Source organism: Mustela erminea, chromosome 15 (assembly GCF_009829155.1).
Source record: "Mustela erminea isolate mMusErm1 chromosome 15, mMusErm1.Pri, whole genome shotgun sequence".
Taxonomy (NCBI): Eukaryota; Metazoa; Chordata; class Mammalia; order Carnivora; family Mustelidae; genus Mustela; species Mustela erminea.
The window spans coordinates 17,264,679-17,281,779 of record NC_045628.1 but is presented as its reverse complement, the minus strand read 5'-3'; the positions used below and the strand labels follow the sequence as shown (position 1 = coordinate 17,281,779).

At 33.9% G+C, this 17,101-nt stretch overlaps 2 protein-coding genes across 2 annotated transcripts in view; one reads left to right on the top strand and one right to left on the bottom strand.

Annotated features, from left to right (window-relative positions):
• The window catches only part of GPC5 (glypican 5), a 1,399,440-nt gene that overhangs the window by 1,208,759 nt on the left and 173,580 nt on the right, over positions 1–17,101 (top strand). The window lies entirely within an intron of this gene.
• Positions 1,549–2,318, bottom strand: LOC116574149 (transcription factor BTF3-like). Its single transcript, XM_032314686.1, has one exon. The coding sequence runs from the start codon at positions 2,290–2,292 to the stop codon at positions 1,804–1,806; it is 489 nt and encodes a 162-aa protein (XP_032170577.1). The 5' UTR covers positions 2,293–2,318; the 3' UTR covers positions 1,549–1,803.

Genomic DNA, 17,101 nt, shown 5'->3' with positions numbered 1-17,101 from the left:
ACTATTTGCATTTTTACCAGCAGTGAATGATATTTCCTATTGCTTTACATCTTCACCAGAATTCGACGTGGTCAGTATTTTGGATTTTGGCCATTCTAATAGGCATTAATTGTATTTTACTGTTTTTAAAATTGGCATTTCTCTGATGACATATGATATGGTTGGACCATCTTATCATATTCTTATTCGCCATCTGCTATATCTTGGATGAGATGTCTGTGAAGGTCCATTTTTTAATTAGATTTCTTTATTTCTGGGTTTTTAAGAGTTATTTGTATATTTTGGATAACAATCCTTTATTGGATATGTCTCTTGCAAATATTTTTTCCCAGTCTATGGCTTGTCTTCCTAATTCCTTTGAATTTATCTTCCACAGAGCAAATTTTTCTCATTTTAATGAAATCCAGCTTGTCAATTTTTTTTTTTTTTGGAGTCTATATTCTGTGTTACATCTAAAAAGTCATTTAGGTTTTTTCCTATGTTATCTTCCAAAAGTTTTAAGTTTTGCATTTTACATTTGGGTCTAAGATCCATTTGCTTTACTTCTTTTTTATGCATTCATTCATTTACAGTATAATTAACATACAGTATTATATTAGTTTCAAGTGTACAATATAGTAATTAAACAATTCTATACTCTGTGCTCATCGTGATAAATACACTGTTAATCCCCTTTACCTATTTCACTCATCCCCTCACCCACCTCCCCTCTAGTAACCACTAGTTCTCTATATTTGAAAGTCTTTTTTTTTAATTTGTTTTTCCTTTTTTTCTTTGTTCATTTATTTTTTCCCCCTTAAATTATAAATATGAGTAAAATCATATACTTTTTTCTTTTTCTAACTTACTTATGTCACTCAACATCATACACTATAGATTTATCCATGTTATTGCAAATGGCAAAAGTTCATTCTTTTTTATGGTTGAATAATATTTCATTGTACACACATGCATGCACATGCACGTGTGTGTGTCTATGTTTATACATACCACTTCTTTATCCATTCCTCTATTGATGAACACAGGTTGCTTCCATATTTTGGCTATTGTAAATAAAACTGCAATAAACATAAGGATGCATATATCTTTTTGAATTAGAGTTTTAGTTTTCCTTATGTAAATATCCAGTATTGGAAGTACTGGATCTTATGGTGTTTCTCTTTTTAATTTTTTAAGGACCCTTCATACTGTTTTCCACATGGCTGCACCAGTTTGCATTCCCACCAGTAGTGCACAAGGGTTTCCTTTTCTCCATATTCTTGCCAACACTTGTTGTTTCTAGTGGTTTTTTTTTTTTTTTTTTACTTTAGTCATTTGGACTGGTGTAAGGTGATATCCCATTGTGGTTTTTATTTGTGTTTCCTTGATGATTATGTTGAGCATCTTTTCATATATTTGCTGACTTCTATGATCCATTGAGTTGGTTTTTTGAAATTAATAAGTGAGTATATATGTAGATTATGTTTTTCATGCGAATGCACAGATGTTCCTGTATCATTTGCTAAAGCCAAGCATTTCCTTTTTACTCATGTTACATATATTTTTTTCCCTAGGCAAAGAACTTTATTAATCTTGTTTCAAACTTTATTCCCAGGCTTCTTCAGCTTAATAAGCTGCAAAGAATGAATTGTGTATAAGCAAAAACTGAAAAGAGCTGCAGTGTCCAAGGGGCTTGGGCTTAAAAATATTAGAGATCTAGATTTTATCAGATCCATGAACAAAATTTTAAAAAGCAGTCATAATATAAAATAGCAGCTCCCAATAACTTCTTTAAGTTTTATCTTCTTCAGAAGTTGACTCAATTCAGTTTGCTTCATTCTTGGAAGCTTCATCAAAATTCTCCACAAGATCTGGAACTTCATCATCATCATCCTCTCCGGTAGCAAGTAGTGCTTTTCCATCCACAGATTGTTTGGGCAGAGCTTCAGCCAGTCTTCTTAAACTAGTCAGACTGTCTGCACCAAGTTGGTTTAAGATACTGGGTAGCATTTCTGTCAGCTGCTTTGTCTCAGCATGGCCTGCAATGGTGAAAGTGTTCGCTGCCAACGATGCCTGAACTTTGGGGTTGTTAAAGTGGATCACTGTTCCTTGGTTTGTGAACATATTCACTTCTTCAATACCAGAGATATTGTTTACCCCTAACTTCTTTAAGGAGAACTGAAGTTTTTTATCATCTGCTGTAGCTGTTCTATGAACCACCTTCTTCTTTCGGGGAGCAGTTCCTTTCCCACCAATGCGCACTTGTGCTTGCAGTTTGGTGAGTTTCTCCTGGTTCATGATAGTTTCTTTCATCTTGTTGGAGCGGAAATGGGACCGCGCGGGGAACTACGGTTGGCGCTCATGGGGTCTCGGGCGGACCAGCTGAGATTAGGTGCACACACGCGGGGACGCAAGATGTACTCATGTTACATATTAATGCTGGCAGGTCAGCAGATGCTGCTCTGCCCTTTGTGTCTTCTCATCCTGGGACTCTTATTGGCAGATCCAAAGACTGGGAGGAGGAAAAGTTGATGGGAGGAAAGGCATGGAATGTCATTCAGAACTTCTGCTTAAAATTATTGTTTTTCTCACCTCTTCTGGATCATACCCATTATACTGCTAAGCCTAAAATTAGTGAGGAAATGTATAATTTACCTTCAATGAAGCACTTCAAGATAAATTACAATGGACAAAGACATACTTCTCTTGTAAGAAAGTGATCCAACATTTGAAAACAGTGATGCCGTATACATAAATAGCTCTTTAAATGTAAGAATTATGAACATCAAACAGTCTGGTTCTAGTAATAACTTCTATTGTGTTAGGTCAATCCTATAGCTTAAGAAAACCTATAGGGAAATATTTCTAAGGAATTCATTTAAAGAGGAAGAAATCTCAGTGGCTCTCAAAGGACATCAAGACTTCCTAGTGACTTATACACACTGACAGAGACACTACTGTGGAGAAAAATGATACTGGGGTAACAAGAGTTTCTAGCTTTCACATGAAATTCCAGACCAAGTCAAGACTCAGTGTTCACAGTAGCCAAGAGTCATACATAATCTACATAATTCCATCACAGATATATGGCACTTGACAGTTGTCAAAACCTAGGAATCATCTCTTTAAATGATAAAAAATATTTAATGTATTTGAAAAGATACTATGAAAATTTAACAAAATGGTGTTATTAATTCAAAGGAAGATGGAAAACAGATATTGAGCTTATTAATGGTCTTGCTTCCAGAGAATTTGCCATCTTGAAGTGTTACAGAAGGGTAGCAATATATAGGGAAGAGAATGTGAGGCAAAACATGAAAAATCACACCAAATTCTTGAAATTACAAAAAATATGTATGATAGCACTTGATTGCAGTTTTGAATGTAACACATAGTAAAAAGTTAAGCAAAGTACAGTAGAAAGAAGAGTCTAAATATTAAATCTATCCATTGGCATTTTAAATTACAAGTTTTTGGTCTGATGGTCTATGTTAGATTTTGAACAAGTAAGGCAGAATTTTCAAACTTTATTATGCTGAGAGAGAGATCTGTTTAAGAGAGCTGTTTAAAACAATTATTCCCCAGATTTCCCTAGGCTGTGGCCAAGAGATATTAATACAGCAAACTGGGTCAAACTGGGTAGGATCTGGTCATCTAGTTCTTCATAACACTTGTGACATCTGATACAAGTGGTCAGAGAAGCAAGCTTTGAGAAATAGTGAAATATAGAACCAAAAAACAGATCTTGAATATTCTTTAGATTAACACTTAATTATATCCCAGGAAGAGTTCTTTATATATATAATTATGAAAAAAATTTAATGAAGACTAAATAATAACTCAATTTGCATAAACTTATCTTCTTTTGTTTTGAAATCTGTTGAATAAGTTTATATTATGAAAGTTACTAATTATGATTTGTCAAAAGTATGTGATATACTGAAAATATAAATTGGGTACTTTGCATTATGCATGTAGACCAGTTTCTTAACAGTAATTTTATATTTGGATGTTCAGTGCAATTGAGTGATATGAAAAATGGACATATAAAAATTATGAAATATTCTGACATCAAAAAGATATATATCAAATCACAAGAGACAAAATGTCTTTGTGCCTTTGTTAATATTATCATTATATGCACATTTTGCCACATAAGCCCACTTAAAAAAAGCTAGGCTCATATGGTTATAACATTCTAATGAGCTTCTAATTCATAGAAATGAATTTTAAATTTTACCAAAATGCTTGCCCCAATGAGGAGATGATAAAATAGATTACATTTAAGGTTTAAAAAAATTTATTTAAAAATATATTCCCATTCCACAATTTTATTTTAATCTTCTTGTTTAATGGCAGTAGACAAATGCATAATCTGAAGACTTTAAGACTCTATCTCAACAATTCATGGAACAACTAGAAAGAAAATCAGTAAGGTATATCATCTTCAATCAACAGGTTCAATAAAAGTATCACCATCAATTAACAGGTTCTAACCAATATTTACTAGAGAATATTCCACTCCAAAATAGTAGAATACATATTCTTTTTAAGTATCCACAAATATACGCATAGATTAGTCATATCCTGAGCCATAAACAAACCTCCAAAATTTAGACTTGAAATTATCTATAATAATAACCAAAAAAAACTCAAACTAAAGAACACACTTCTAATCGATGGTTTAAAGAAAAATTCTCCACTTGATCTTAGCCAAAAGGCCGAGAAGCTATTAAAGAAAAATTCTCAAAAAAGTTTTAAAAATACCTTAAACTGAGCAAAAATGAAAACACAACATATCAAAGTTGTGGCACAATGCTTTAGCTGTGAGAGATTTTTATAGCACTAAATGTGTGTTACAAAAGAGAAAAAAAGAAATCAATAATCTGATTTCCTATCCCACAAACCTGAATAAAAAGAAAAGCAAAACAAACCAAACAGAATGAATGAAATGATAAACAGCAGAAATCAATGAAATTTAAAACAGAAAAGGTATAGAAAAAATAAATTTAAAATTAGTTTTTTGAAATATCTGTAAAATTGACAAACCACAAGCAAGACTACAAATTTAAAAAAGAAAATAAACTCAAATGGTCAGTATCAATAATGAAATGGTATATTACTGTAGGCCTTGAGTAGGAACAACTCTATATCCATAAATTCATATATCCATAAACTCAGGTGGAAAAGAGTTCTTCAAAAGCAAAAGCTACAACACTGAACCCAAAATGAAAAATAAAAAAGTAATTTGAATAGCCCCATTAAGGACTTTTTTTTTTGTAATTTAAGCACCCCTCCCCAAACAAATCCAGGCCCAATTAGTTCATTGGAGAATTCTACCAAACATTTAACGAAGAACTAACACTAATTCTGCACAACTTACTCCAGAAAACAGAAAAGAATAAAAATTTTGAATTCATTTTATGAAACAAAGCTTACCCTGATACTAAAACAATACAAAAAAAGGGAAAACTACAGCTCAATAACCTTCATGAATATATATTCTCAAATAGATTTTAGCAATATACAAAAATAATTATATACCAGAACCAAGAAGTTTTATTCCAAAACTGACAGTTTGTTTCAGTTCTTAAAAATCAATGCATTCTACCATATTAACAGGATAGAGAAGAAAAATCCCATGGACATATCAATCAGTGCACAAAAAGAAGTTCACAGTATTTAACACCCATTCTATATAAATTCCCCATTAAAAATACAGAGAAATCACCTAACCTGATAAAGAAGGCCTACAAAATACTACAGGTAGCATTAAATATAGTGGTAAAAGACTGAAGGATTTCTCCTTAGCATCAGGAAGAAGTTAAGTATGTCTGCTCTAACCACTACCATTCAATATCAGACTGGGCGTTCTAACCACTGCAAATAAGTAAGAAAAAGAAATAAAGTCATACAGTCTGTTAAAAAGAAAAAAATAGAACTGTTCCTATCTGAAGAGGGATGATTGTCTACATAGAACATCAAAAAGATTCCATTACATAACTCCTAGAAACAAGAAGTGAATACAGCAGATACAAAAATATACCAGCAAATAGAGATGAAGACCCCCAAATTAAAAAATACAGTACTATTTACAGTCATATAATTACTAAGTTATAAATGTAACAACACATATATAGGATTTATATGCTGAAAAAAACACAAAATATTAACCAATGAAATCAAAGATTGAAATAAGAGACATACTGTGTATACGGATAGGATGTCTCAACACAGTAAAGATGTCAATTTTCTCCTAATTATTTTACAAATTTAAAACAATTCTTATAAAATACCAACAAGATTCTTATAGATATAGGGAAGATTATTTTAAAATTTATGCCTAAATGTTTTTGTTATAGAGCAAGAACATGAAAGGAATCAGTTTATTTGATTTCAAAACTTATATAGTTACAGTAATCAAGATGTGTAATATTTCAGAAAGGGTAGACATACACATCAGTGGAACCAATACGGAGAACTCAGCTATAGACCCTCACAAATATACCCAACTGACTTTTTACAAAGGTACAAAATCAGTTCCTTTATGGAACAATAGTTGTCCCCAAAATAAACTACTAAAACCAACTAGATAGCCATAGGGAGAAAAAACAAACAAACAAACAAAACAAAAATATAACCTTAATTTAAACTTCATATGCCATATAAAAGTTAACTCAAAATGGTTACAAACTTAAATGGCAAACGGTAAGGTCATAAATTGTTTAGGGAAAAAAGAAACAGAAGATAAGATCTTTGGGACCTGGACAATTGATAAATTGGAGTTCATCAAAATTAAAAATATTTGCTTTATGAAAGATCCTACTAACAGGAAAGAAAGACAAGGTACAAACTAGAAGAAAATATTTGCAAACCACGTGTTATAAACTAAAATGTGCTGCCTCAGCCTCAATTCATATGCTGAAGTCCTTACCCCATTGTCTCAAAATGTGGCTATATGGAGATAAGTCTTTAAAGAGGTAATTAAGTTACAATGAGGTAATTAGGACAGGATCTAATCTAAAATGTCCTTTACGCAAAGATTAAGACACATATAAGACCACGAGAAGACAATAGAAGACAAAGGGCCACTTGCAGGCCTACCAGAGAAGTTTTCAACCTTGCTGATGACTTGATCTTGGATTTCTAGTCTCCAATATTTTGAGCAAATAAAGTTTTGTTGTTTAAGCCACCCAGACTGTGGATACTTTGTTGTGGCAGCACTAGCAAACTAATGCACCATGTATCTAATAAAAGACTAGTGCCAAGAATATGTAAAGAACTCTAAAAACTCAACTGTAAAAAAATAACCAAATTAGGTAGTGTACAAAAGACTGAAGAGATATTTCATTGCACAGGATACACAGATGGAAAATAAGTATGTGAAGAATGTTCAACATTAGTAACCATTAGGAAAATTAAAATTAAAATTATAATGACTTAATGCCACATACTTATTAGAATGGCTAAAATAAGAAAAGTTGACAACACCCAATATCAGTGAAGATATGAAGAAAATCAGTCAGTCACACATTACTGTTGTGGAAATAAAATAGTGATAAGCAGTTTAGAAGTTTCCTGTAAAACCAACTATAACAACTCTTGCTCTCATAGTTCATGAAGAAATTCCATTGTTCTTCATCATTCTTCATTCTATTTCAGTTTGTTCTTCAAAATAGCTGATCCTACTTAAAGAATGATCTCTGGGGGCGCCTGGGTGGCTCAGTGGGTTAAAGCCTCTGCCTTTGGCTCAGGTCATGGTCCCAGGGTCCTGGGATCAAGCCCCACATCAGGCTCCCTGCCGAGCAGAGAGCCTGCTTCCTCCTCTCTCTCTCTCTCTGCCTGCCTCTCTGCCTACTCATGATCTCTCTGTCAAATAAATAAATAAAATCTTAAAAAAAAAAAAAGAAAAAAGAATGATCTCTGTCTTTAGTCTTCTCTGATCTGCAATTTTCTCATTGGTGAGCTGAATTTCTTGTAGTCATTTGCCACATAGTACCTTGGAGACAGGTGTTTGCACCATCCTGGCTCTGGATGGGGAGAAAATAGCTTCCCAGCTGCATTTCACAGAAATCACTGAATCTAGGAACTTCCTGGATCATTATGTTGAATGTCATATCTTCCTTCCCTCTGCTGTTCAAACATTTGCTGTTAAACAATGTTATGGCCCTTCCTGTATTAGCTACATACAGAGATTTTGAAAGGATGTTACAATGTACAGGAGAACAATGAAAACTGTTGATAGATAATCAGAAGGTCTTTTTAATGTAAACATGAACAAAAGAATTATTGCCAGAAACTATGAACCTTAAACTGAAAACCTCCCACTTAAGCTTAACTTTTTTTCTTTTTGGTCTTCTTTTGTGTTTTGTTTGCTTTAGCAGGCCGAATAAAAAAATACTACTGCCAAGGATCATGGAAAACAGCACCTAAATTCATATAAAGTTTCACAGCCCACAAAACTCTTCTACCTCCATTATCAACTTAAAAAATATCAACCTTCTTAGGCATCTGTCATTCTCATTTCATAGATGAGGAAATTGGGCCTTGGGGACATTAAGTGATATATACAAAGTTACTTCAGTTGTAATTGGCAGAGGCAGCTCTTAAATGTGAATATTCTTTCCATACCTCATATAGCAATGCTTCTCTAAAAGGAAGTTGGTCAAACATAATAAAGGACTTGGTCAGGCAATACAATAACTTCATTTTTTCCGTGACTGAATGCTCAGACATTATGTCTACACATTCTGTTATGAAAAATAAAATCGAGCATTACTCTCAAGAAGTTGAATAGAATTGCCAGGGGAGTTTTCTAGAAAATAAAAGATAAGTCTTTCCAATGAGGGTATATTCATGTTTCTTGTTCAGGTGTGAACCTGGAAGTATTTATATAGATTTTAAGATTGGAAAACTCTTATATTTGGAACATTTCTTTTTTTTAAAGATTTTATTTATTTATTTGACAGACAGAGATCACAAGTAGGCAGAGAGGCAGGCAGTGAGAGAGGGGGAAGCAGGCTCCCCGCCGAGCAGAGAGCCTGATATGGGGCTCGATCCCAGGACCCTGAGATCATGACTTGAGCTGAAGGCAGAGGCTTAACCCACTGAGCCACCCAGATACCCCTTGAATATTTCTTAATAACCAATTCTTTAAGTCTATTTATTGAATCAGAGATTGCTGCTACTTCTCTTTTTCTTTTCTTTTTTTTTTAATTTATTTTTATTTCCAGCATAACAGTATTCATTATTTTTGCACCACACCCCGTGCTCCATGCAATCCGTGCCCTCTATAATACCCACCACCTGGAGGACATGGGGACTTAGAGTGGAGAAGGGAGTTGGGGGAAATTGGAAGGGGAGGTGAACCATGAGAGACTATGGACTCTGAAAAACAATCTGAGGGTACTTCTCTTTTTCTGAGCTTGAAATCGAAATTCAAGAAACAGAGAACTTAAAGGAGACTTAGGAAGGGAAAAATAATTCTAAATGATTAACTAAGCAAGATAATTTGATCAGTAGTCCCTGGTTTCCTGATAGCAAACAATACAGAAAATTAACAATTAACAAGAAAATATGGTGACCTCATTCATTTTCAGTAATAATGCTATCTGGACTACATGAAGTCCTTGACTTGGTTATTTACATCTGCTTTGGAATTTTATCTCATATGTTTTCTTGACTCTGGAGAGCTTCATTTAACTCTTATTGTACTATGCTAGGAATTAACCATTGAAAAGGGTAGAAGACTTAAAGAAAGACACCCTTAACCACAGCTGACCCTGAGTTTACATGAAAAAGCAAAAGCAGAGAAATAAAGGTTAATTACAGGAAGTTTTGTCACAGGGATTTATAAAAAAATGTATTTGTCTATATGTCAATTTCTGAGCTGAAATCTGTGTGTGTGTGTGTGTGTGTGTGCACACAAAAAGTTTAGAAAATTAGTTACTCCAATTAGTGAAGGTTCTGATTTAACAACAGATGATATGAAGAACATCGTTATTTTGACAGGTATCTTACCTATCAAATCCTTTCTAAAATGTACTACTCATTTCTGCTTATGAATTTTCCTTCTTTGTTCTCACTGTAAAAGATGGAGGACTGTAGGTATGACGGCAAGGACTACAGACCTTTTCTCTCACCAGTGGATTCAGTGAATGTGCCAAGAGCCAGTCATCCCATCTCTATATGGAAACCTATCATCTAGGGCTTTATTCTACCAAACTCAGACATCAATAATAGTAATGTAGTTAAAATAATATTTTTTCAGATTCATATGAGGCCAGCTCCTTCTACTCATCTTCATCTGCTGCTACCCCCTGCCTCCAGATATATATGCCATCAATATAGAGTCTTCTACATTTCTCTGAATACCCCATACCTGTGATTGTTTTCTTAATTTTGCTCTCTGAATGGCCTTTCTCCTGCTTTGCCTTGCTACATCTCCATCATCTTTTAGACTTAGCTCCAGGCTGATCACAGCTGGACAATGTTTTTTCAGAGGTCCTAAGGTACTACTGTTATCCCTATATTAATCTTTTTTCATTCCAGATTATAATATATATATGTTCTTCTGTACCTCTATTGGACTGATATCTCCTTGTAATAAAGAATTATGATTTCAGCATTGCTGTATCTTTGTGCCTAATACAGTATCTGGCACAATATATACCTGCCAAAGATTTTTTTATAAACTAATGCATGGCTAATATTATCTTTTATTTTAAAATATGGTTTATAGACTCACTAGTATGTTATCTTGTTGATCTTTCAAGATAATCTTGAGAAGTAGAGCAAGTGAAAAAAACTGGATTTCAAAGAGATGCACTTCTCAGGCTAGTTACTGTTAGAACTGGACTACTTCTACATACTGAAGCGAACAAAACACACGACAACAAAACAAGCTTTCTTTAGTACCACCTCATATCCAGGGCTGGGGGCAAGACATTTAAACCTTTCATTTACTCCTTATGATAACTTTACAGAGGACAGCATATATAACATTATCCTATTTTCCAAGAGAGAATATTGAAGTTTGGTGAGCTTATGTGACTTTCCCAGAGTGACATATACAACAAACAGAGGGACTAAAAATCAAGGGCAACTCTGATTCACTCCAAATCTACAGGCGGAAATGCTAGATTATACATCTTCTCAAACCATATTCTTTTTTTTTTTTTTTAAGATTTTATTTATTTATTTGACAGAGATCACAAGTAGGCAGAGAGGCAGGCAGAGAAAGAGAGAGAGGGAAGCAGGCTCCCTGCTGAGCAGAAAGCCCCATGTGGGACTCAATCCCAGGACCCTGAGATCATGACCTGAGCTGAAAGCAGCGGCTTAACTCACTGAGCCACCCAGGCGCCCACCATATCCTTTTTTATGGCTAAGATTATTTCTCCAAAATAGTATTTTATTCCTTGTGTCTGTTGGTCCATTTCTACACATACTCATGACTTGGTAATTTAGTAGTAGACATTCAATGAAATATGATTGACATATTGTCTATTACTGACAAAGATCCAGGATTCCAGCAGGATCTAGATCCTAATTATGTAAATTATCAGATACAACAATTGCTTAAAGGTAAGACTCTAGAAAACATACCGCTTTGTGACTAATAACCACATTATGTAAGGAATTTCAATTCAGTAATAGACAATTGAATAAAATAGGAAAAATTTGAACAAACATATCAAAAAATAAGATATACAAATGGCTAATCAGCACATTAAAAATGGCTTAGTAGTATTAGTTATCTGGAAAACCCAAATGCATAAGTCATGAAAATAAAAGGTACATCATAGAGAGTATAGTCAATAGTATAATAGTGTTGTATAGTGACAGTTGGTAGTCACATTATTGTGAGCACAGCATAACATATAAAGAAGTTGAATCACTATGTTATACAGAAACTAATGTAACGTGTGTTATTATACTTAAATGAGAAATCATTTTAATCAACAAATCATAATGAGGTAGCATTATGCATCTATTAACATGGCTTAAATTTAAAAGACTGATCAGTACCAAAAGCTAGCAAAATGTGGTATGGCTAGAACTATATCATAAATTGTTGGCAAAAAAATACAATGGTGTAACCACTTTGGAAGACTGTCTGACAATTTCTTATCAAGTATATGCCTCATTATGTAACAGCAAAGCTATTCTTAAAAAAAAAATTCTTGGTTTACAAAATATATATATACACATACACATATATGTACCTTTGCTTCTAGATATATAACATGGATATAGTGTTTATTTTAATTTTCCCTTTGAAAGATATTTTTTAAAATTTTTTAGTCACCATACAGAACATCGTTAGTTTTTGATGTAATATTCCATGATTCACTGTTTGCATATAAGACCCAGTTCTCATTACAACACATGTTCTCTTTAATACCCATCATTGGGCTACCCCATCCCCCCACCCCCTCCCCTCTGAAACCCTCAGATTTTTTCCTGGAATCCATCATCTCTCATGGTTCATCTTCCCCCTCTGATTCCCTCCCCCTCAGTTTTCCCTTCTTTCCCCTAATGTCTTCCATGCTATTCCTTATGTTCCACATATGAGTGAAACCATATGATAATTCTTTCCCTTCTTGACTTATTTCACTTAGCATAACCCCCTCTAGTCTATTCATGTCAGTGCAAATGGTGGATATTCATCCTTTTTGATGGCTGAGTAATATTCCATTGTATATATGGACTGTATCTTCTTTATCTATTCATTTGTTCAAATGCATCTCAACTCCTTCCATAGTCTGACTACTGTGGACATCGCTGGTATGAATATTGGGGTGTATGTGACGTTCTTTTCACTACATCTGTATACTGCTCCTAGTAGTGCAATTACTGGGTCATAATGATCTCTATTTTTAACTTTTTGAGGAAGCTCCATACTGTTTTCCAAAGTGGCTGTACCAGCTTGCATTCCCACCAACAATGTAATAGGATTCCCTTTTTCCCATGTTCTCGCCAACATTTGTTGTTTCCTGCCTTGTTAATTTTTGCCATTCTAAATGGTATAAGGTGGTATCTCAATGTGGTTTTGATTTGAATTTGGCTAATGATAATGAACATTTTTTCATGTGTCTGTTAGTCATTTGTATGTCTTCATTGGAGAAGTAGCTGTTCATGTCTTCTGCCCATTTTTTGACTTGATTATTTGCTTTTTGGGTTTGAGTTTGAGAAATTCTTTATAGATCTTGGATACCAGCCCTTTATTTGTAATATCATTTGCAAATATCTTCTCCCATTACATGGGCTGTCTCTTAGTTTTGTTGACTGTTTCTTTTGCTATGCAGAAACTTTTTATCTTGATGAAGTCCCAAAAGTTCATTTTTGCTTTTGTTTCCCTTGCCTTTGGAGATGTGTCATGAAAGAAGTTTCTATGGCCAGTGTCGAAGAGGTTATTACTTATGTTCTCCTCTAGAACTTTGATGGATTCCTGTCTCACATTGAGGTCTCGCATCCATTTAGAGTTTATCTTTGTGTATGGTGTAAGAAGATGGCCAAGTGTCATTCTTCTGCATATAGCTGTCTGATTTTCCCAAGACCATTTATTAAAGACACTATCTTTTTTCCATTAGATATTTTTTCCTGATTAGTTGATCAGAGTGTTGAGGGTCCATTTCTGGATATTCTATTATGTTCCATTGATCTACGTGTCTATTTTTGTGCCAATACCATGCTGTCTTGGTGATCACAGCTTTGTAATATAGCACGAAATCAGGCAACATGACACCCACAGCTTTGTTTTCTTTTTCACCATTTCCTTGGTGATTTGGGGTCTTTTTTGCTTCCATACAAATTTTAAGATTGTTTGTTTCTGCTCTTTGAAAAATGTCAATTGTATTGTAATAAGAATGGCATTGAAAGTGTAGATTAAGCTGGGCAGCATAGACATTTTAACAGTTTATTCTTCCAATCCATGAGCATGGAATGTTTTTTCAGCTTTTTGTGTCTTCTTCAATTTCTTTCATAAGTGTTTCATAGTTTTTAGAATATAGATCTTTTACCTCTTTGGTTAGGTTTATTCCTAGACATCTTATGGTTTTTTCTGCTATTGTAAATGGAATCGATTTCCTTATTTCTCTAACAGTTACATTGTTAGTGTATAGAAAAGCAACTGGTTCCTATGCAGTGGGTTTGTATCCTGCCATGTTACTGAATTGCTGTATGAGTTCTAGTAATTTGGGGGTAGAGTATTTTGGGTTTTCCACATAAAGTATCTTGTCATCTGTGAAGAAAGAGAGTTTGACTTCTTCTTCACCAATTTGAATACCTTTTATCTGACTGACATATAAAAAAATCAATTTGACCCAGGATTATATTCAGATATTTAATGAAACAATTTTATTCTAATTTATAAAAGTATCCTCAGATCCAGAATTTATCTGGGGGGTTTTCACTCTGCAAAGAAGCTGATGTTACATTTTAATCCTCTATACTTTCATTTTACTCCACTATGCACCAAATGTGTATCTCTTCAGCAGTCATCATTTCATTTAACAGATAATAACTTAGTTGTTAGGCAAAATAATAAATTATTTTGTTTCAGATATTCAAAGTGTATTAAAAAGCCAAAAGCAAAAACCTTTAGGAAATAACTTGGGGCAGAGCATTATTCTTTCCTTCCTTCAATTTGTAAAAACCTTGAGGGTTGGTTCCAGGTAACTTAGAGACATTTTCATTGCTATTTGATAGAGAATGTGATTTTTCATTTGAAATAATGTTGCTCTAATCACTATGAAATACACTAAAAATACATAGCGAACACCTATAGTCCCTGAAATGATTATTTCATATAGTGAAGATGAAATATGAGTTCAAGTGATCTGATACGTAGGTAAGTTCTCAATATCTACATTTAGTTTTCACAAATATCACATTAGATAAAATGAGCGGTTTTGGTCTTTTAGGGGAAAAAATATGCTACTTAAAGTAATAAAGCTATTCACTTTAAAGCTAAAACTTTTTAAAGTTCTTATTCAAATTCCAGTTAACATATGGTGTAATACTAGTTTCACGTGTACAATATAGTGATTCAACCCTTCCATACGATACCTGGTGCTCATCACAACAAATGCATTCCTTAATTCTAACAAAAAAGTGATATTGCTCCTAACTCTATTTCTAGAGTATTGCACGTGACTCTGTAATTGGACATTAAATAGTTGGTTACACTATTCTATGCCTTTAGAATTTATTTCATCCTACTGCCTACCGACTGACATTAAAAAATCTAAACATAAATTATCGCTACTTTATAACTTTCTAAAATTATCAGAATGCTTTTAAACATGTTACTCAGCTAAAAAGACCCGTCAAAATGATTCTAACAATCCCATACTCCTCACGATATAAAAAAGTAAGATATTATAGCCTCCAGTTTGCCGAGGTCACTTATTTTTATTGTTATAAGAGGAAAAGGAGTACAAGAGCATTGTTTGCTGTAAGTTGATGTCACATATTGTCTTCTGGCTTCAGAAAAGTAAAGTCTCTTAACACCATGCACCTTCTGTTCAAATATTTGTTCAAATATTTATAATAATTTTGCTGTTGGCACTGGGCACTAAGACATGAATTTAAAATAAAACTATGGATTAATGATCAATTAAGACACGAAGGCAAAGGAAGATCTTTTCCTTTCTCTCTCTCGTTGGTTAAGTTTCTCTTCTACACAGGCCACTTGAAGACACTGAGATCCTTGTTTCCCATACCAAAGAGTGCTTGTTATTCTGTTCTTGAAGCTGCCCCAGCAACCAGTGACCTGTTTGAGAACCTGCTTTGACAAGCTCCACAGGTGTCCTGGCTTAATGTTACTGTAGAGTGCTTTTAATAGATAAGCATACTCTATCTGCTCTGGCAAAGAAAAATAGGGCAGGCAATCAGACGACCATCTTCTCTAACCTGAGCTGAATACTTAACGTAAGTCAATGGTAAAAGAAAAATGCTTCTTTCCCAGTGCCCTGAGATGCCATTGGAGACCTGCCCTTTACTTTATATTTATTTATCATACATATAGGCAGCAACCATGGCATTAAATAAACTACGCTGAGAAAATAATGATTTGAAGAGGCTTTTGCAAACAACATAACCAGAGGCACTTGGAAATGTTATGAAAAGGGTCAATAATAGATTTTACTTTAAGGGTTGAGCCTTTAAAATATTTGACTTTTTTATGGCACCATATTTGATTTCTTATGGAATAACACTTTGGGTTAACTTATGCTAAAATAATTAATAAAAACTTTATAATTAATCTGAGCATTTTTCTTTGTAATTATCAAAAATAAATAATGATGAACACAATAAGAAAATTTTCATGTTATATAATGTACTAAAATTCAAATACATTTGGAAACCAAATCTATTACTCCCTTTCTTATAGAGGATAATTATTTATTCATTCTTAGCTATTGCCTAACAAATGTGGCTATGACCATAGAGGAAAAAACGTGACAAGATTACATGGGGAGAATTTCTGAAGTGTGAAAGATATAATGTACTTAGTTATGCTCCTATTTACAGAGGACTGCAAGCTTGTGCCAAGTATTTTCCTATATCAAAAGTTATCTTGCAGTAGAATCCAAGGATGAACTGCTCAGGGGATACTCAAAGTTAAGGCAAAGCTTAAGGAAAATGAGGGATTGAGTCTGTGTATTTGTTCATAAAAATGGACCTGATTATCTATACTTGGTGTAGCAGTCCCCTTTCTGGATATTTGAAGTGCTGTCTGTATACTACTTCCAAACTATGACTGAGATGGACTTCGGTAAAGGCATATGAAGAATCCAACAAGGGTCAATGGATATGTATGTTTCCAAAGTGCTTCCTCTTCTCCATGGGAACAGAATGACTCCATCTGTACTAGATGGCGTAGGGAACTGAGTGTAATGCTATGAGTTCTTCCTGGTGCACACGACAGACAACCGAAACCTATCCTTTCCCTATTTGATGTGCGTAAAACCTGTATAGATGACAACCACTAATAGTGCAAAATAATGGTTCCAAATGCCACTCCATAAATATCCTCTGTAAAAGCAGAATTTAGACCCGGGACAGAATGTAAGACAATGAGAAAAAAAAAAAAAGGTTAACTTTTTATTCATATTTT